This window comes from Lissotriton vulgaris, chromosome 1_1 (assembly GCF_964263255.1).
Source record: "Lissotriton vulgaris chromosome 1_1, aLisVul1.2, whole genome shotgun sequence".
Classification (NCBI taxonomy): domain Eukaryota; kingdom Metazoa; phylum Chordata; class Amphibia; order Caudata; family Salamandridae; genus Lissotriton; species Lissotriton vulgaris.
In genome coordinates, this window is record NC_141685.1 from 1119816420 (window position 1) to 1119832492 (window position 16073).

The window sequence follows — 16073 nt, forward strand, 5'->3', positions numbered from 1 at the left end:
CCATACGTGGTACATCAATGGAGGCCGTTTCCAGGGTCTTCCCCAGAGAATTAATGTAAAGTGAGAAGAGCATTGGTGCTAAAATGCACCCTTGGCGCACCCCCCTTCCTGATTTAAAAAAGGCGGTGCAATTTCCCTCTTGTGACATACGTACTGTTGCCCTCAGATCGCTATGTGAAGGGAACGTGCAATGTCAACAGTTTTGCGCGTTGGAGTTTCCGAGGTGGCTCTTGCTTGGCGATGCTTTTTATTGCGATTGTAACTCAGGCCTCCTGTACACCGTTCCTGCCCAGATTGCTCAGGAAGATTAGGAGCGACCCGGTACAAGTTATTCTTGTGGCTCCGGATTGAGCACGAACAATCTGAAAGAGACACGTTAGTGATAGATTCCTTACCTTAGAATATCACCATGCGTCAGACTGGATCCGGAAATGTTTGCGTAGCAATACCCCTGCGCGTTGTTAGGAGTCGTCCGCGGCTCCGCGTCCGTCGTCGGCGTCGTTAGCGCCGGAATGACGTAGTCTGAGTACTTAGACGCCCCCCATGCACGCTGACGTCAGTTCTTCTTTTTTCCGTGCCAGCTAGCGCAGATCCGGAGAAGCTCTACCCCTAGTCATTTTTTTGACTAAACTTTTTGATCTTTTTGCTCATTTCTTTCCTCGAGTCTTCGACTCTATCGGTGCCGGTAGGGATGCCCGGGTTAAAACCCTGTTCGCAGTGCGACCGCCTGATGTCGGTTACGGACCCCCATCGCCGGTGCCTGAAGTGTTTAGGCCTCGACCACGACGACCGCACCAGCTCCGACTGCCGGGCCCTGACGTCTAAAGCTAGGCGGGAGCGGTCCCGCAAGCGACTCGAGCTCCGGCAGTCGGCCCGCGCCGTTCCAGGTCCTGGTCCCGGTCCCACGGGAGGTCGAGGGACCGGTCGCGGGGTCGGAGTCATCGCAGCTCCGGGAGTGGACATCGGTCGTCAGGATCCAAGTCCTCGGGTAAGAGGCATGAGAGGTCGGAGAGACGTCATTGTTCCTCCGACCCACCCCGACGCTCGCACGATGCGGCTGGGGGTTCAGGCGACACTGTCCACGCGGCTCCGAGTGGGTTGCAAGCGTCGCCGCCCGCCCCACACCTTCGGGTCCCTGGGCAGGGCGCGACGCCAGGGGAGATCGAGCGTTACCGCTTGGCCATGAGGTCCCTCCCTCCTCAGTCGGGTTCCGTGGCGCCTCCGGGTCCAACGGTCCCGGCTGGAGGCCCTAGCGGGTCGGGTGCTTCGGCCCCGGCGACTTCGGTCCCGGAGCCGCAGGACCTCACCGGATCGGCTTCCGGATCCGGGTCACCGCCGGTCGACCTCACTGGTGCCGGCCCCACGGGTGTCGCCCCCGGCGCCCTCTGTGGACGCCGTCCCCAATGTTCCCTTCGGTCCGACTCTGCCACCGGAACGGCGCCGCTGGGCGCCGCTTCAGACGGCATTTGGAGATTTTTATTTCCATGAAGAGGCCCTGTCTGTTAATCCTGTTTTACAGGAGACGGGTGACGAGGGAGATTGGGAGGGGTCTGAGGACCCTCTGGCACTGGAGTGCCAGTCTCAACAGGACTGGATATATGAGCTTGGGGATGCCAGTGGTATTGGCACATCGCCAGACACTGGATTTGTCTCCCCTCCAACCGTGGCTTCGGAGGAGGGGTCTACTTACAGTGTAGTGTTGATGAGGGCGGCCAAGGCCTTAAACCTTGAGCTCCCCGTCGCGGCAGTTAGGACTAACCTCCTCACTGAGGTCCTTAAACCGCAGTCAAGCTCCAGCGAGCCTTTGCTGCTGTTCAATGAGGCCTTGTGTGAAGTTCTTGTGGGCACCTGGTCCAAGCCCGCCACAGGTCCGCCTGTGGATAGGAACGTGGCCAGACGCTACCGCCCGGCCCCGGGCGACCCTTGCTTTTTGTCCTCCCATCGCACCCCGAGAGCCTAGTTATCCAGGCCTCCACTTCCCAGACCGCATTCCCGTCGGCCCCGCCCGATCGGGAATCCAAGAGATATGAACAGTTCGGGAAGAAAGTGTTCTCGTCCCTAAGCTTAGGGCTTCGGTCTGTCAATACCCCCTGTCTCTTGGGCCGCTACACCCACACCCTGTGGGACGCAGTCGCGGACGTGCTGCCGCAATGTCCGGAGGAGGTCCGGGCTAAACTCGCCCAAACCCTTGTGGAGGGCCGAGATGCAGCGCGATATTCCATCCGGTGTTGGCTGGATACCACAGACTCACTGGGCAGGCCGATGGCAACGACAGTGGGGTTTCGACGCCACGCCTGGTTAAGGTCCGCCAACTTGTCGGCTAATGTCCAGGCCACACTTCCGGACATGCCGTTCGATGGCGGTCGCCTCTTTGGCGACAAGGCAGACCATGCGCTTGAGCGTTTTAAGGACTCCAGGGCTACGGCCAAGTCCTTGGGCCTCTCGGCCACACGCCAGCAAACTGGTGCCTTTCGCTCCTTTCGTGGCCAAGGAAGGGCTGCCAGCCACGCACCCCAGAATGTTCAACAGCGCGGCGGCGGCCGTGGAAACCGCCATGGCGGCAGTCGGGGACAACGGCGAGGCGAGGCCAGTCCACACCTCCCTCCGCAGCACCTGCCTCAAAACCTTCCGAGTTTTCAGGCCCATGTGACGCCTGTGGGAGGCAGAGTTCGCCATCACCTCTCCCACTGGCGCACTGTCACCTCGGACAGGTGGGTGCTGCAGATCGTCCGAAGGGGCTACTTCCTCCCCTTCGAGGCGACCCCTCCAGCCATGCCACCGCAATTCCACCGCGTGTCGGGGGATCACTTGCAGCTTCTGCAAGAGGAAGTCACGGCCCTCTTGGCCAAGGGGGCCATTGAGCGCGTTCCTGGGCCAGAAGTAGGGTGCGGTTGTTACTCCCACTACTTTCTGGTACCCAAGAAGGGCAAAGGGGGCCTACGCCCTATCTTGAACCTACGGAACGTCAACGGCTTCCCCTGGAAGGAGAAGTTAAAGATGCTGACTTTGGCTCAGGTCTTAGCTGCCCTGGACCCTGGAGATTGGCTGGTAGCGTTGGACATGCAGGACGCTAATTTTCACATCCCCGTCCTGCCAGCCCACCGGCGTTACCTGCGGTTCACGGTAGGCCAAGAGCACTTTCAGTTTACCGTGCTCCCCTTCGGCCTTACCAGCGCCCCACGGGTGTTAACGAAGGTGATGGCGGTGGTCGCAGCACATCTGTGCAGGTTAGGGGTGTCAGTCTTCCCCTACCTCGACGACTGATTGTTGAAGGCGGGCTCGCCCCAGACAGTAGTCAGCCACCTCCAGACTACGGCCGACCTCCTGCACTTGCTGGGGTTCGCCATCAACGTGCCGAAGTCGCACCTGTGTCCCTCTCAGAAGCTCCTTTTCATCGGAGCGGTTCTCGACTCGGTGCAGTTTCGGGTCTACCCACCCGAACAGCGGGTTCGGGATATACAGGCTCTGATTCCAATCTTTCAGCCTTCATCCTGAGTCTGTCAGGTTGACTCTGTGGCTTCTGGGGCTGATGGCCTCCTGCATCCTTCTGGTGCATCACGCCAGGTGGCGGATGCGGGCTCTGCAGTGGGACCTGAAGTTTCAGTGGGCCCAGCATCAGGGCAACTTGTCCGATCATGTTCCATAAAAAAAAACACTCCCATATCTCCCCTGACTTGAAATCCTTGAACTGGCTGCCGTTTGAAGCCAGAATACATCTGAAAATAGCCTGCATGACATACAAGGCTGTACACCTGAGCTCCCCCGGATACCTCACTCAGAAGCTGTCTATCTCGGGCGGCTCTAGAAACACTAGAGGCACAAACAATCTTCTGCTAAAACTTCGAAGATTCCGGAAGGAAAAAACCTATAAACGCTCTTTCTCAGGAATGGCACCCAGGATCTGGAACTCACTCCCTCCTGAAACCAGACTCATCGCCTCCTTCACACTTTTTAAGAAAGAAGTAAAAGCTATTCTTATGGCCAAATACACTTGACCTATTAATGTTGAGCTGTAAAGATTCTGCACCGATCTGTATTATTCTGTTCGATTCGTGTTTTACCTATACTATTGGCTTACCTGACTATCTTTGCACACATTTATCTGTAATATTTGCTTTATTGTTGTATCGTTGCTACTTTACTCCTTAATGACCTGCTTTTCATTCTCTTGTTGGTATTCCCTGCATTGTAAAGCGCTCTGATATCTGCAAAGATCTTGTTCGCGCTATATAAAACTTTCTAAATAAATAAATAAATAAAATAAATGTCTTGATCTCGGAGGGCACTGCGAGACAACTGCAGTGGTGGCTCGCGGACCACGATTGGGTCAGTTGCAGATCCCTCTCCCTACGCCACCCATAGCACGTGGTTGTGACGGACGCGTTCTTCTTGGGCTGGGGAGTCCACATGGGAGAGGCGGAGATCAGAGGCCTCTGGTCTTCGGCGGAGTCCCGGCTCCATATCAACATGTTGGAGCTGCGGGCGATTCGTCTAGCACTGAAGGCATTCCTCCCCTCTGTCTGGGGGAGTGTAGTGCAGGTGTTCACGGACAACACCACTGCCATGTGGTACTGCAACAAACAGGGCGGGGTGGGGTCATGGACCCTATGTCAGGAGGCTCTGCGCCTCTGGCAGTGGCTGGAACATCAGGGCGTGACCCTGGTGGTTCAACACCTGGCAGGCTCTCTGAATTCCAGGGCGGACGAACTCAGCCGTCGGTGCATGATGGATCACGAATGGCGTCTGAACTCTGACGTGGCGCAAGGTCTCTTTCAGCAATGGGGAGAGCCTTGGTTAGATCTATTCGCCACAGAAGAGAACGCGCAATGTCATCAGTTCTGCGCGTTGGAATTTCCAAGGCGGCACTCGCTCGGAGACGCTTTTCGTCGCAAGTGGAGTTGCGGCTATTGTGCGCCTTTACGCCTGTACCACTTCTGCCCAGAGTGCTGAAGAAGATCAGGCGCGACTGGGCCCAGGTTATTCTGGTGGCTCCGGACTGGGCACGAAGATACTGGGTTTCCCGAGCTACTCAGCATGTCAGTCGATCCCCGGATTTGTCTGCCTCTTTGGGAGGACCATCTGTCGCAGCAGCAGGGGACGGTTCTGCACCCGAACCTGTCCAGTCTCCACCTACAAGCTTGGAGATTTAGCGGCGGCAGTTGAGGCCATTTGACTTGCCTCCCGAAGTCTGTGATATCATTCTGGCAGCCAGGCATCCCTCCACAAAGTCGGTATACGCCTGCAGGTAGAACGGATTTGTGGCATGGTGCACAGCAAAGGCTGTGGACCCCCTCTCTGCACCCCTTTCTGAGGTTCTCCTCTTTCTTCTTTCTCTTGCCCAGCAGGGCTCTGCTCTGGGCACTCTCAAGGGGTACCTTTCTGCCCTTTCCGCCTTCTTACGGCTACCTGATCAGGCTTCCTTATTCAAGTCCCCCATTGTAAATGTTTTTGAAGGGCATCACACACATGTTCCCTCCTGTTCCCTTCGTGATGCCACAGTGGGACTTGAATCTTGTACTTACTTACCTAATGTGTGCTCCCTTTGAGCCGCTCCATAACTGTCCTCTCCGTCTTCTTACTTTGAAGACTGCTTTCCTGGTGGCCATCACCTCTGCCAGGAGAGTGAGTGAGCTCCAGGCTCTTTCTTCTACACCTCCTTTCCTATCTGTCCATCCGGACAAGGTTGTGTTGCGGACGAGACCCTCTTTCCTGCCCAACGTTGTCACGGCCTTCCACATCGGGCAGTCCATGACCTTGCCCACCTTCTTCCCGCCTCCGCATCCCTCGAAAGAGGAAGAGAGGCTCCAACGTCTGGACCCAAAACGTGCGCTCTCTTAATATCTAGATCGCACACGCCAGTTCCGGGTGGATGACCAACTCTTTGTTGGTTCCGTGGGCGCTAAGAAGTTAAAGGCGGTGCACAAGAGGACCGTCTCGCGGTGGATCATCTTGTGTATCCAGGCATGTTACTCAATGGCCAAAAAGGAGCCCGCTGCTGGATTGCGGGCTCATTCTACTCTGGCCACGGCGACTACAACTGCCCTGGGCCGAGGAGTGCCCTTGCAGGACATTTGCCAGGCAGCTACGTGGGCCTCGCTGCACACGTTTGCAAGACACTACTGCCTGGACAGCCAAGTCTGGAGGGATGGCTTCTTTGGCCGTTCCGTCCTCCACGACTTTCTGGTGTGATTATTGGTTCGCAGACCCACCACCGGGGTTGGTATTGCTGGGGTATCTATTCTAAGGTAAGGAATCTATCACTAACATGTCTCTTTCAGATGCACAAGTTACTACTTGTGTAACGATATATCTGTAAGAGACATTAGTTAGTGATGGATTCCTTACCGACTCACCCATCCTCCCTGTAGGAAGGTACCTCCTGACTATGGTTGCCCCCAACTTTTTGCCCTGTGTTTTAGCTGGTTTTTGACATAGTCGACCTGGGATCCTGCCAATCAGGACCCCAGGCCTACTGCTCTCTCTGTAAAATGGATTCCATGTACCTTAGGTACATTTCCAATTGGTACTGGGCCACCTTATCAGACCCTGTAACTCAGGGCATAGGTGTACCCAGGGCCTACCAGGGGCTGAAGCATGTATTATGCCACCCCTGGCTGGCCTCCTAAATTTGACACAACTGGCTGCATGACAGCTGGGGCAAAGTCGTGTAATCACCCTTTGCTGTAGATATAGTATACCTATATCTAACCCTAAAATGGACACACAGATTCCTATCAGTCACTCCTATGGCAGGCCTTAACAATCCTGAAGGCAGAGTGCTTGGAATCGTGTGAGATGGTGCTCTGGCATGAGCTGAGCCCGTTTGCAGCTTGCGGAACCAAGTCCTAATAGCTGTTCCATGATAACGCATACCATATACTCTTAAGTGCATTATAATCCTCGCGGTTAAATGCTATCTTTGGTATTGCTTTATCAAAACATGTCGAGTAAGGTGTCATACGAATTGGAATACTAACCCCTCGCCAATTCTGGCGACGGGGTTAGCATTCCACCCTTCTAGAGGGACACGACATGTATGTAACTGTGAACCCCGGTTAAAGTTAAGCGAAGCCTCAGCTCCACAAAATGGATGCTGCCACCACAGACACGAGTCTGACCTCCTGCTGCTGGGAGTCCTCCCAGAGAGGAGAGCTTGGACAAAGGGTTTCCTGTCAGGGGCGGTGCTAGCACCATCCCAGACAGGGTTTTGTGTATCCTGGGTAGGCAGGGCTTTACAGGAAGGTGACTGCTGAGTGGCACCCCGGTGCTCACTACGCATAGGCCAGTCAGAACCAGTTCCAGGGGCACACCAGCCCCTGGCCTGGGGAAAGTCCGGCATGGGAGAGGGGTGTAACCACCCCCCTCCTAGTCCCACCCATAGGCAGGACCTAGTCACCGGGTCAGCCCCCTTTTTTAGTATAAAGATGGGAGCGGGCCCCCTGTTCAAATTAGATCATCTTTGGAATCAAGACACGACTTTCTTCGAAAGGACTTCAAGATTTCTTCCTCAAGATTCTCCCTTGTGGCTAAGGAGTAGTCACCCTGCATCCGCAGGCACCATCCTAAAGAACACTGCGGTCTGCTGCAAGTCCTTCATCACGAATCCGACGACCCAGCTCGACGAGACCCGGCTTCCCTGGCACCTCTGACCTCTACTCACCTCTACAGCAAAGCTGAGAACCGTGAGTGCGACGAGACCTCGAGGGACCGACGATCGCCAAGACTGCACGACATCTTTACTGCAAGCCCACCGTGTCCTCCACGGGTGAGTGCTTTGGGGTCCGAGAAGCCCCGACCCTGCGCAGCTCCAGCACCCAAGGTCAGCCTCCCTGCATCTCCACGATCTGCGTGGGGCCCTTCTGCTGTTTGCTGTGCACCGCGTTGTTTGGCTACTAGCCGGCTGGCTTGTGGCCTTCTGAACGACGCCCGACGACATCACTGCTGCTGGTCTGGTTGCTCCAGACTGGCCCTTGCTTCCTTCTTGAAGAGAGGCACCCCGGACCCTCCTGGTCCACTCCAGACGCCATTTTAGGTCCACCGCGTGGGCTTGAATTTGCCAAGGCTTTGTTGCCCAATCCTGGGTCCAGCGACGCCGACAGCTTCTATCTTCGTGGGACAGCTCGATCCTCCTTCCTGGTCGCCGACAACGCCTCCTGGTCCGTGAGATCTCCGAGCCCAGCGTCACCCACACGCCTTGTCGAGGTGGCTACCATCCGGTGCCCTCCTGGTGCCCACTGACTACTGGCTAGTAGTCTCGAACTTGGTCCCCTCTGCTTTCAGGTGTCATCTTCCATCGATCCAGGCTTGGATCCACCGAACTTTCTTCACTGGTCGCCTGCCAGCAACTTCTTTCTTCCAGGCTCCTGGTCCGTCAACGAGGATTCCCGACGTCTTTTGAGTCCTATGCAGCTGCAGCCCCTGGGCTAGGTAACTTCGGCATTTCGGTGCCCCAGCATAGCCTCACTATCCAAGGGTCAGAATCTACTTTCGTTTTCTCCCTACCAGGTCGGGTTCGCCCGAGAACACTAACTTTGCAATTTCTAGCTACCATAGACTTTGTCCCGCATCTCGCGTGAGAGTGCACACACTGCACCCGAGTCCCCTGGGTCTCCTAGAAGTAATCTAACGATTCTATAGTCAAGTCCTAGCGATTCCAAAGCCTATTAGTACTGTACTTACCTGCTAGTAATTTCGCATTCCACTTTCAGAGTATATGGTTTTCCGTGCCCCTCGGGCATTTGTATATACTGTGCTAACTTAAGTATTTTTGTAAGAGTTTTGGTTTGTGCTAAGTACCCTGTCCTCATAAAGAGTACAGGGCTGTTGTGATCTTTAATAAATAACTGTTTATTTTCATAACACTTGTGTGGTGTCCTTTCACTTGGTGTTCAAGGGGTATATGTGGTATAACAGCTGGCTTAACACGCCCTCTCGAGTCTTTAGCCTTAGACTGCTAGTATCCACCCTACTAGGATAGCTGGTCTATAAGGTTGACTTACAACCAATCATCAATAAGGGTTGCTGGACTGATACATAGTGTTCACTAGAATAGTGACCACTGCATATCAGGCCACCTTCTCACACTCCCCTTTCTGCGAACCGATATCTAGGGTTAAGGTCATCCCCTTTCAGGGCCCTAGTTTCATGGCACCAGTGTTGGTTCTATCATGGCTCTGTGTATCTGGCGCGGAAAGCTGTGTATCAGAACGGACGTCAGTGCGCATGGGCGGCGTCTAAGTACTCCGACGATGTCATTCCTGCGCTAACGATGCCGACGACAGACGCGGATCCGCGGACGACGCCTACCGACGCGCAGGGGTATTGCTACGCAAATATTTCCGGATCCAGTCTGACGCCTGGGGATATTTTAAGGTAAGGAATCTATCACTAACTAATGACTCTTACAGATCTATTGTTACACAAGTAGTAACTTGTGCGTTTGGTATCCTGAGCTTCTGGATATGAGCATCGATCCTTCTATCAGGCTGCCCCTTCTGGAGGATCTTCTGTTGCAGCAGTAGTAGAGTCCTCCATCTGAACCTGTCCACTCTCTACCCCCGTGCTTGGAGAATGAGCGGCAACATATGACAGCTTTTGACCTTTCTCCCGAAAAGAAATTTTGTAAATATTGTACAGAACGGTCTATTGACCCTTTATCTTCCTCCCTGGCAGATATCCTCCTGTTTATCCTTTCCTTGGCCCAGCAGGCCTCTGCTTTGGGCACTTTAAAGGGCTACCTTTCAGCCCCCTCAGCTTTTCTTTGGCTGCCAGATCAGCCTTTTTTCTTTTAAGTCCCTTCTGGTGCTGAGATTTTTGAAGGGATTAACACACTTATTTTCCCCTTATCAAAAACGCTTTTTTGTTGGCATTTACCTCTGACCGTTTTGTCAGACAAAGTGGTGCTGACAACTAGGGCATTATTTCAGCCCAAGGTTGTATCTCCCTTTCATCTGGGACAGTCAGTTACTATGGCCACTTTTTATGCACCTCCACATCCTTCCAAGAAAGAGGAGCGTCTCCACCGTCTGGACCCAAAAAGAGTGTGATTGTTCTATCTTGATCGCACAAAAAAGTTACAGGTGAATGACCTACTCTTTGTAGGATATGTGGGAGCAAAGAAGTGGCGTGCTGTCCAAAAGAGGACCATATCACGCTGGGTTATCCTCTGCATCAAAATATGTAATGCCTTGACAAAGAAGCAGCCTCCTGAAGTCCTTAGGGCCCATTCCACCATGGCGAAAGCAGCCACCACAGCCGTCCACTGTGGTGTTCCTATTTCTGACATCTGACAGGTGGCCACGTGGGCTTCTCTGCACACGTTTGCCAGATGCTATTGCCTGGATTCTCAGGTTCGCAAATAGGGCCTGTTTGGCAGCTCTCTTACAGGATTTTCTGGTTTAAAGCTTTTCCTCAGTCCCACCTTCTGGGAATTTATTGCTTGGGTATCTGTTCAAAGCTAAGGAATCTGCTGCTAGATGTCTCTATCAGATGGACAAGTTACTTACCTTTGGTAACACCTTATCTAGTGGAGACCTGATCTAGCTGCAGATTCCTTACCGACCCACTCATCCTCCCTGCACTTCGAAATTGTCTTTAAGTGTTAGGGCTGTTCCCCTTAAGGGCCCTAGTCTCTCTCTTTTTAACACACCATTGTCAGTCACTTCATAGCTCCACGCTTCTGGCGTGGAAAGTTGTGAAAAGTATAGCAGCGCACCCGAGTGGTTGTTATATTGATGACATCACAACGATGACTAACACAACGCTGACTACGAACATAGTGTCGACCGACGCCACCGACCGGGGCACAGGGGTACTGCAAAGAAAATCTTCCGGATCCAGCCAGACGCCTGGAAGTTTGAAGGTAAGGAATCTGCATCTAGATCATGTCTCTACCAGATAAGGAGTTACCTAAGGTAAGTAACTTGTCCGTTGGGCTTGGAAGGGTTAAATAGGTAGAGCTTTCTTCTGAGTTGAATTTTTTGCCACAAAATCTTTAACTCTGTTTGACAAACATGCATTAAATTTGGCAGATGCTCAGCATGTTTAGCTTATTATTGAAGTGTTTTAATTTGTGCAGGTTTGCTAAGAGGGGCATAGTTAAAACGGAAGAGGTCATAAAATGTCTATTTGTAAATTACTGCCATTTCATGAATTTGCATAAAATTTGAGAGATAGCATGTTTAGTCTGCGTTGGGTATGGCAAGTTTCGTGCAGATTCATTAGACTGCGGCAAAAATGAGGGGCACAAATGTATCATTTTTATGTTCTATATTAAATTTGTCAGACTGTCATCAACGTAGGCCCAATGCAGGAATCTTGACTGGTAGACCATAACTGACAATTCTAGGGGTAAAACTGCAACTTCTGCAGTAAGCAACATCCTTTTTGTGGAATTGTGTAAGACCACCACCTGGAGGTCTCTAAACTATCAAAAGGCACTATTGTCTGACCACTGACTGCAGGTTTCACTCCACGTAGGCTAGGCCTCTCTTAGGAACCTCTAATTGTTGTGTGTGAATTTTTTTGTTTGTTACAAAGTATTTCAAGTGAATGGCTTGCTACTCTCATCAGTGCTTAAGGAAAAGTTACTCTCCTAAAATCCTAGTTCTCATTTGAGGAAATATCCTCTGAAGTCATAAACCCGCCATCATTTCCTGTGTAAAGAACAAGTAATTTATTAAATTCAAGACAGAATCCTAATTTTCCTTAAACACATAAGTTATCTAACTGCCACTGACTTGGCATAATGAGATTCTTGTATAGTATTCTTCCTTATGGAAGATTGTTAGCCTCTAAAGATTGATTCTATATGTCCCTCTTCCTATGTGTACCTGGTTTTCTTTCAATTCTACTTTATACAAAAATTTGCAAACGTTTATTTATGTCACAATTTTTTTCTAGTGCCCTTAAAGTATAATTAGCTGCTCTGCACAGAAAATAAAAATTATTTTGCAAAAATAACACATGGATAGCCCATCAAAATATTATATTTTAAAACTGTTGTCTGAAGAGAAATATTCAAGATATCATTTTTTCTAAGCAAATGCCGTAGGATCCTGCTTGTGTTAAGTACTATTTAGTGTTTGACTTTAATGACGAGTTCCCTTAAGGATAAACTGGGTTATAGGTAACCAACTATCGTCTTATGCAGCCTCCTTCACAGCACTTTTAATCAGGTACAGGTACAGCCCCACACATTGTCAAACACTGCATTGTAACAACCACCACCATAACTGGTAAAGGATTGCTTGTAATAAATAGTAACGCCTGTACTATTTGGGTGCACTTGTAGGTGATAAAACAGTATTTTATTTGGGTTCATAAGCACAGATAATTGTGCATGGATAACTCAAATTCTTTAAAGTGATGACATTATGCATTTCCAACCCTTCCTGAGGTGCTGAGTTTTCAACCAGTTCTAAAGGACAAGCAGTGAGGACTGAAAGAAAGTACATGAATTGCCATAAAGGATTTTTTTGTTTCCTAGATTGGTCCAACCGGTGTAAGCAAATTATGAAGCTTTGGAGGAAAGTCCCTGCCCCTGACAAAGCTCCATACCTGGTAAGTTATGTGTATCATCCTATGCTGCAATCTTTGCTCATTTATCTTAAGTCTGCTTGTTACATCTCTGGTCTTGGAGCCTTTGAAGTGGTGGTAATTGTGCACCATATCCCTCCAGTACCTTTGTGCTTCATACCCTCCTCTCCGCTTTTTAAATGCCATGTGTCTCTGTACCACGTCAATGTTACACTTTTGTGGTCAATCTCTCATCTCTGAGATTCCTTCGAGTAATGATGTGTTCATGGAACATTCCATGCGTGTCTCTGGCAGCACTGGTACATGCCCTGATTATTGTTTTAATTGTCCCACACAGCTTTTGTCATTGAAATGAAACACAATTTGTCATGTTGATTGAGTGGATTTCACTGTGTTTTCCTCTTTTCTGTTTAACTATCTAAACTGCATGTCTGTTTTTACTATTTATTACATTTCTCTCTACTTTTGCAGCAAAAAGCCAAAGATAACCGGGCGGCTCAGCGTATAAACAAGGTACAGAAGGTATGTGTTTTTGATAGAGGGAGGGCTTATTGGGGATGACTGTGGAGTACTGTTATTATATCACTCTGAAGAGTTCATTTCTATCCCTGGGAACCTTGCTCCTGCACTCAGTCCGTAATTTGCCTTTCGGCACTGTGCCTGCCTGTGTATTTTACAGTTATTAATCTTTGTGCTCTAGTCCTATATTAACCAGCACTGCCACTGAACTATGCATTGTCTTGGTGAACCATGCACGGTTTCTGAGCCTTGAAGTCGCTAAATCACTGTTTTTTCTGGTTTGTGTAGCAGGCAGAAAGTCAAATCAGCAAGCAATCCAAAGTAGAAGGGATAAGGAAAGCAGAGAGGCCAACACTCCACCTGCGCATCCCTTCCCAGTCAGGCTCTCAAGGTTTCTTGCCTTCAACCCCAGAATCAAGAGGGAGCAGTTCTACTGGGCAGAGTGTCTTCTTCAACAGCAGCCCCATTACAACTCCAAACTCTGATGGATTCTTCAAGCCTTCGTCTGCCGGTACAACAGGTTCAGAGTCTCCTGGTGAGCCCTTCTTTAAGGTGCCCCCTCAGTCCCCAGTTCACGTGCCTTCGCATTGCCCCTTTGGAAATGGCTCTGCATATCCCATTGAGCCTCGCTGCCAGTCTTCCCTTGTCCAGAGTCCAACCTCAGTTGGCTTCCAGAACTTCACTCCGGTTGGATCCCAGCTTGTACAGACTACACGACCCATTGCTCAAACCATGGAATGCCATACAACTCCACCCGGGACACCGAGACATCAATCTGCAGCCATGGATGCATTTCTGAAACCCCGGTATTCAAGTGGATCCTTGGACAACCTGTCTGTGCCAGGAAGCCCTAATGGAAAGCCATCTCCTCTGGGGGAATGCGGGTCAAAATCATCTGAATCTTTATTGTCCCCTTCTCATTTTGGAGATCATAAAAAACAGTTTGATATCACACTGATGCACATCAAGAAGGAGGACAGTTGCTTGCACTCAAAACATGACATTACACAAGCCATGGTACTCCAAGACACTTCTTCCAACCATCATATGTCTAACATGGAAATGAAGAACCCGGATGTCTTCAAAGCTCCTCTTACACCCAGGGTCACTCAGGTAGAGCCACACAGTCCTGCTTCAAGCCACAGAAATCAGGACATTCATGGGCAAAGTCAGGGAGCCTCACCACAACATCTTGTGGACATTTACAGGCAATCCCCCTCTGTTCCTTACAATGATCCATACGCGCAAATGCCTCTCACCCCACGGCCCCAGACTGCAGAGACATGCTGCACACTTCCTCCTCGATCCCTTCCTTCTGATCCATACACTCGTGTGCCTGCCAGCCCACAACCCCAGTCCAATTCTCAGTCTCCTCTGACCCCACGCCCATTGTCCACTGAAACTTTCTGCCAGTCACCCATTGCCCCCCGGTTCCAGTCCCCAGATCCGTATTCTAGACCACCGTCTAGGCCTCAGTCTCGAGATCCATTTGCACCTATACATAAGCCCCCAAGACCTCAGATATTGGATCCTGGCTTTAAGGCAATGCAAGTGTCTCACCCTTCAGGCGGCAGCTTCCAGCAATCCTTACCCCCACAACTGTCTGCTGAATCTCATCCCAAAGTGCAGGTTAATCCACATCAAGCTGGTTTTGCTCGTTCTCCAAGCGCTAGTGTGTTTCCCAGTCCTCAGGGGCAGTTGTCTTTCACCTTTCCCCAAGGTGGCCCCGAGTCGGTAAAGACCTCTCCCTCCCACCAACCGAACTACTCCCAGTCTCACCATACTAGTACCCACTACACACCACCTCTATCCATAGGCAAGACCCAAGTGACAAATTGTTCATCTCCTAGTTTCCATCAAACTGGAAGCCCACTCCCTGGAAGTGGTGGTGGTCCCGATACCTATACACTCTCGCCACTTCGACCCCCATCTGTCTTGCAGCAAGATGGACCCTACATGGCACACAACTCTGGTCAGCGTTCAGCCATCACTTCACCAGCAGAAAAGCGGGACGATGTGCTGTCAGTCTCTAATCCCATGGCAGCTCCAGCTCGTGAGGGGCCTGAACTACAAGTGAATCCAGACGCCACACTCTCCAACCTCAGCCAGACTGAGCTTGAGAAGCAGAGGCAGGTAAGAGTTTGAGATTGGTTTTACACTCAAATGGGGGCGGTTTGCTTTGTGTTCTGCTCATTCTTCTCAGGTGGTACCTAATAAGCAGCAAAGATTGTCTTAGAGATTAAAAATATTACGTTTCTGTAAGACTTATGATGAAATTGAATGAGTTTTGGCAATGTGCAGCACACCCTAAAGTACATACATGAAGGCGATTAATGACAAGCAACTTTAGGGAATGCATCTGGGGCTCCTATCTGATAGTGACTTCTAGTCACAGATTCCTTACCTTTGAATTTCGTTGGTGTCAGACTGGATCTGGAAGATTTTTTGTGAGCAGTACCCCAGCGTGCCAGAAGGCGGCGTCATTCGCGCTCCACGTGACGTCCACAGCACCTATATAGGCGCCACCTAGGCGCGCTGATGTAGGTTCTTTTCTGTCTTCGCCAGCCAGTTCTGATCTGGAGAAGTGCTACCCCATAGTCACTGTTTGACTGGATTTTTTCAAAACAAATTTGGGGAGGTTTTGTCTTCTTGGTGTGTATTGGATGTCACCTAGAAAGACCGGATTTAAGCCCTGCGGAGCCGGTCATTGGGAGATGTTTGTGACGGACCTGCACCTTGTCTGCCTATGGTGTTTGGAGTGTGAACACAATCTGAACTCATGCTCTGATTGCAGCACCATGAATCCTAAGGGCTTACTGGAGCCATCCCTCAAGCTCATGGCGGCCCTGCATGCGACTGTGAAAGTTGAGATCCTGGTAGAGGAATGTCCCCGGGCGCAGTCAAAGGGTCCGAGGTCATCCCCTCACTCCAAGTCCTTGGTACACTTGGATTTTCCAGGAGCCAGAGCGACTCCTGCCCATCAAAAATTTGTGAGGCCATGTGCCTCATATTTCAGC

General features: G+C 50.9%; 1 protein-coding gene across 4 annotated transcripts in view; it reads left to right on the top strand.

Moving 5' to 3' along the window:
- The window catches only part of KMT2D (lysine methyltransferase 2D), a 1692256-nt gene that overhangs the window by 927421 nt on the left and 748762 nt on the right, over nt 1-16073 (top strand). For all 4 annotated transcript variants that reach the window (XM_086963706.1, XM_086963708.1, XM_086963710.1 and 1 more), the window contains 3 exons: nt 12488-12561; nt 13009-13059; nt 13345-15189. In XM_086963706.1, the coding sequence (XP_086819832.1) occupies nt 12488-12561; nt 13009-13059; nt 13345-15189 (1970 nt within the window). The remainder of the gene's footprint in view (nt 1-12487; nt 12562-13008; nt 13060-13344; nt 15190-16073) is intronic.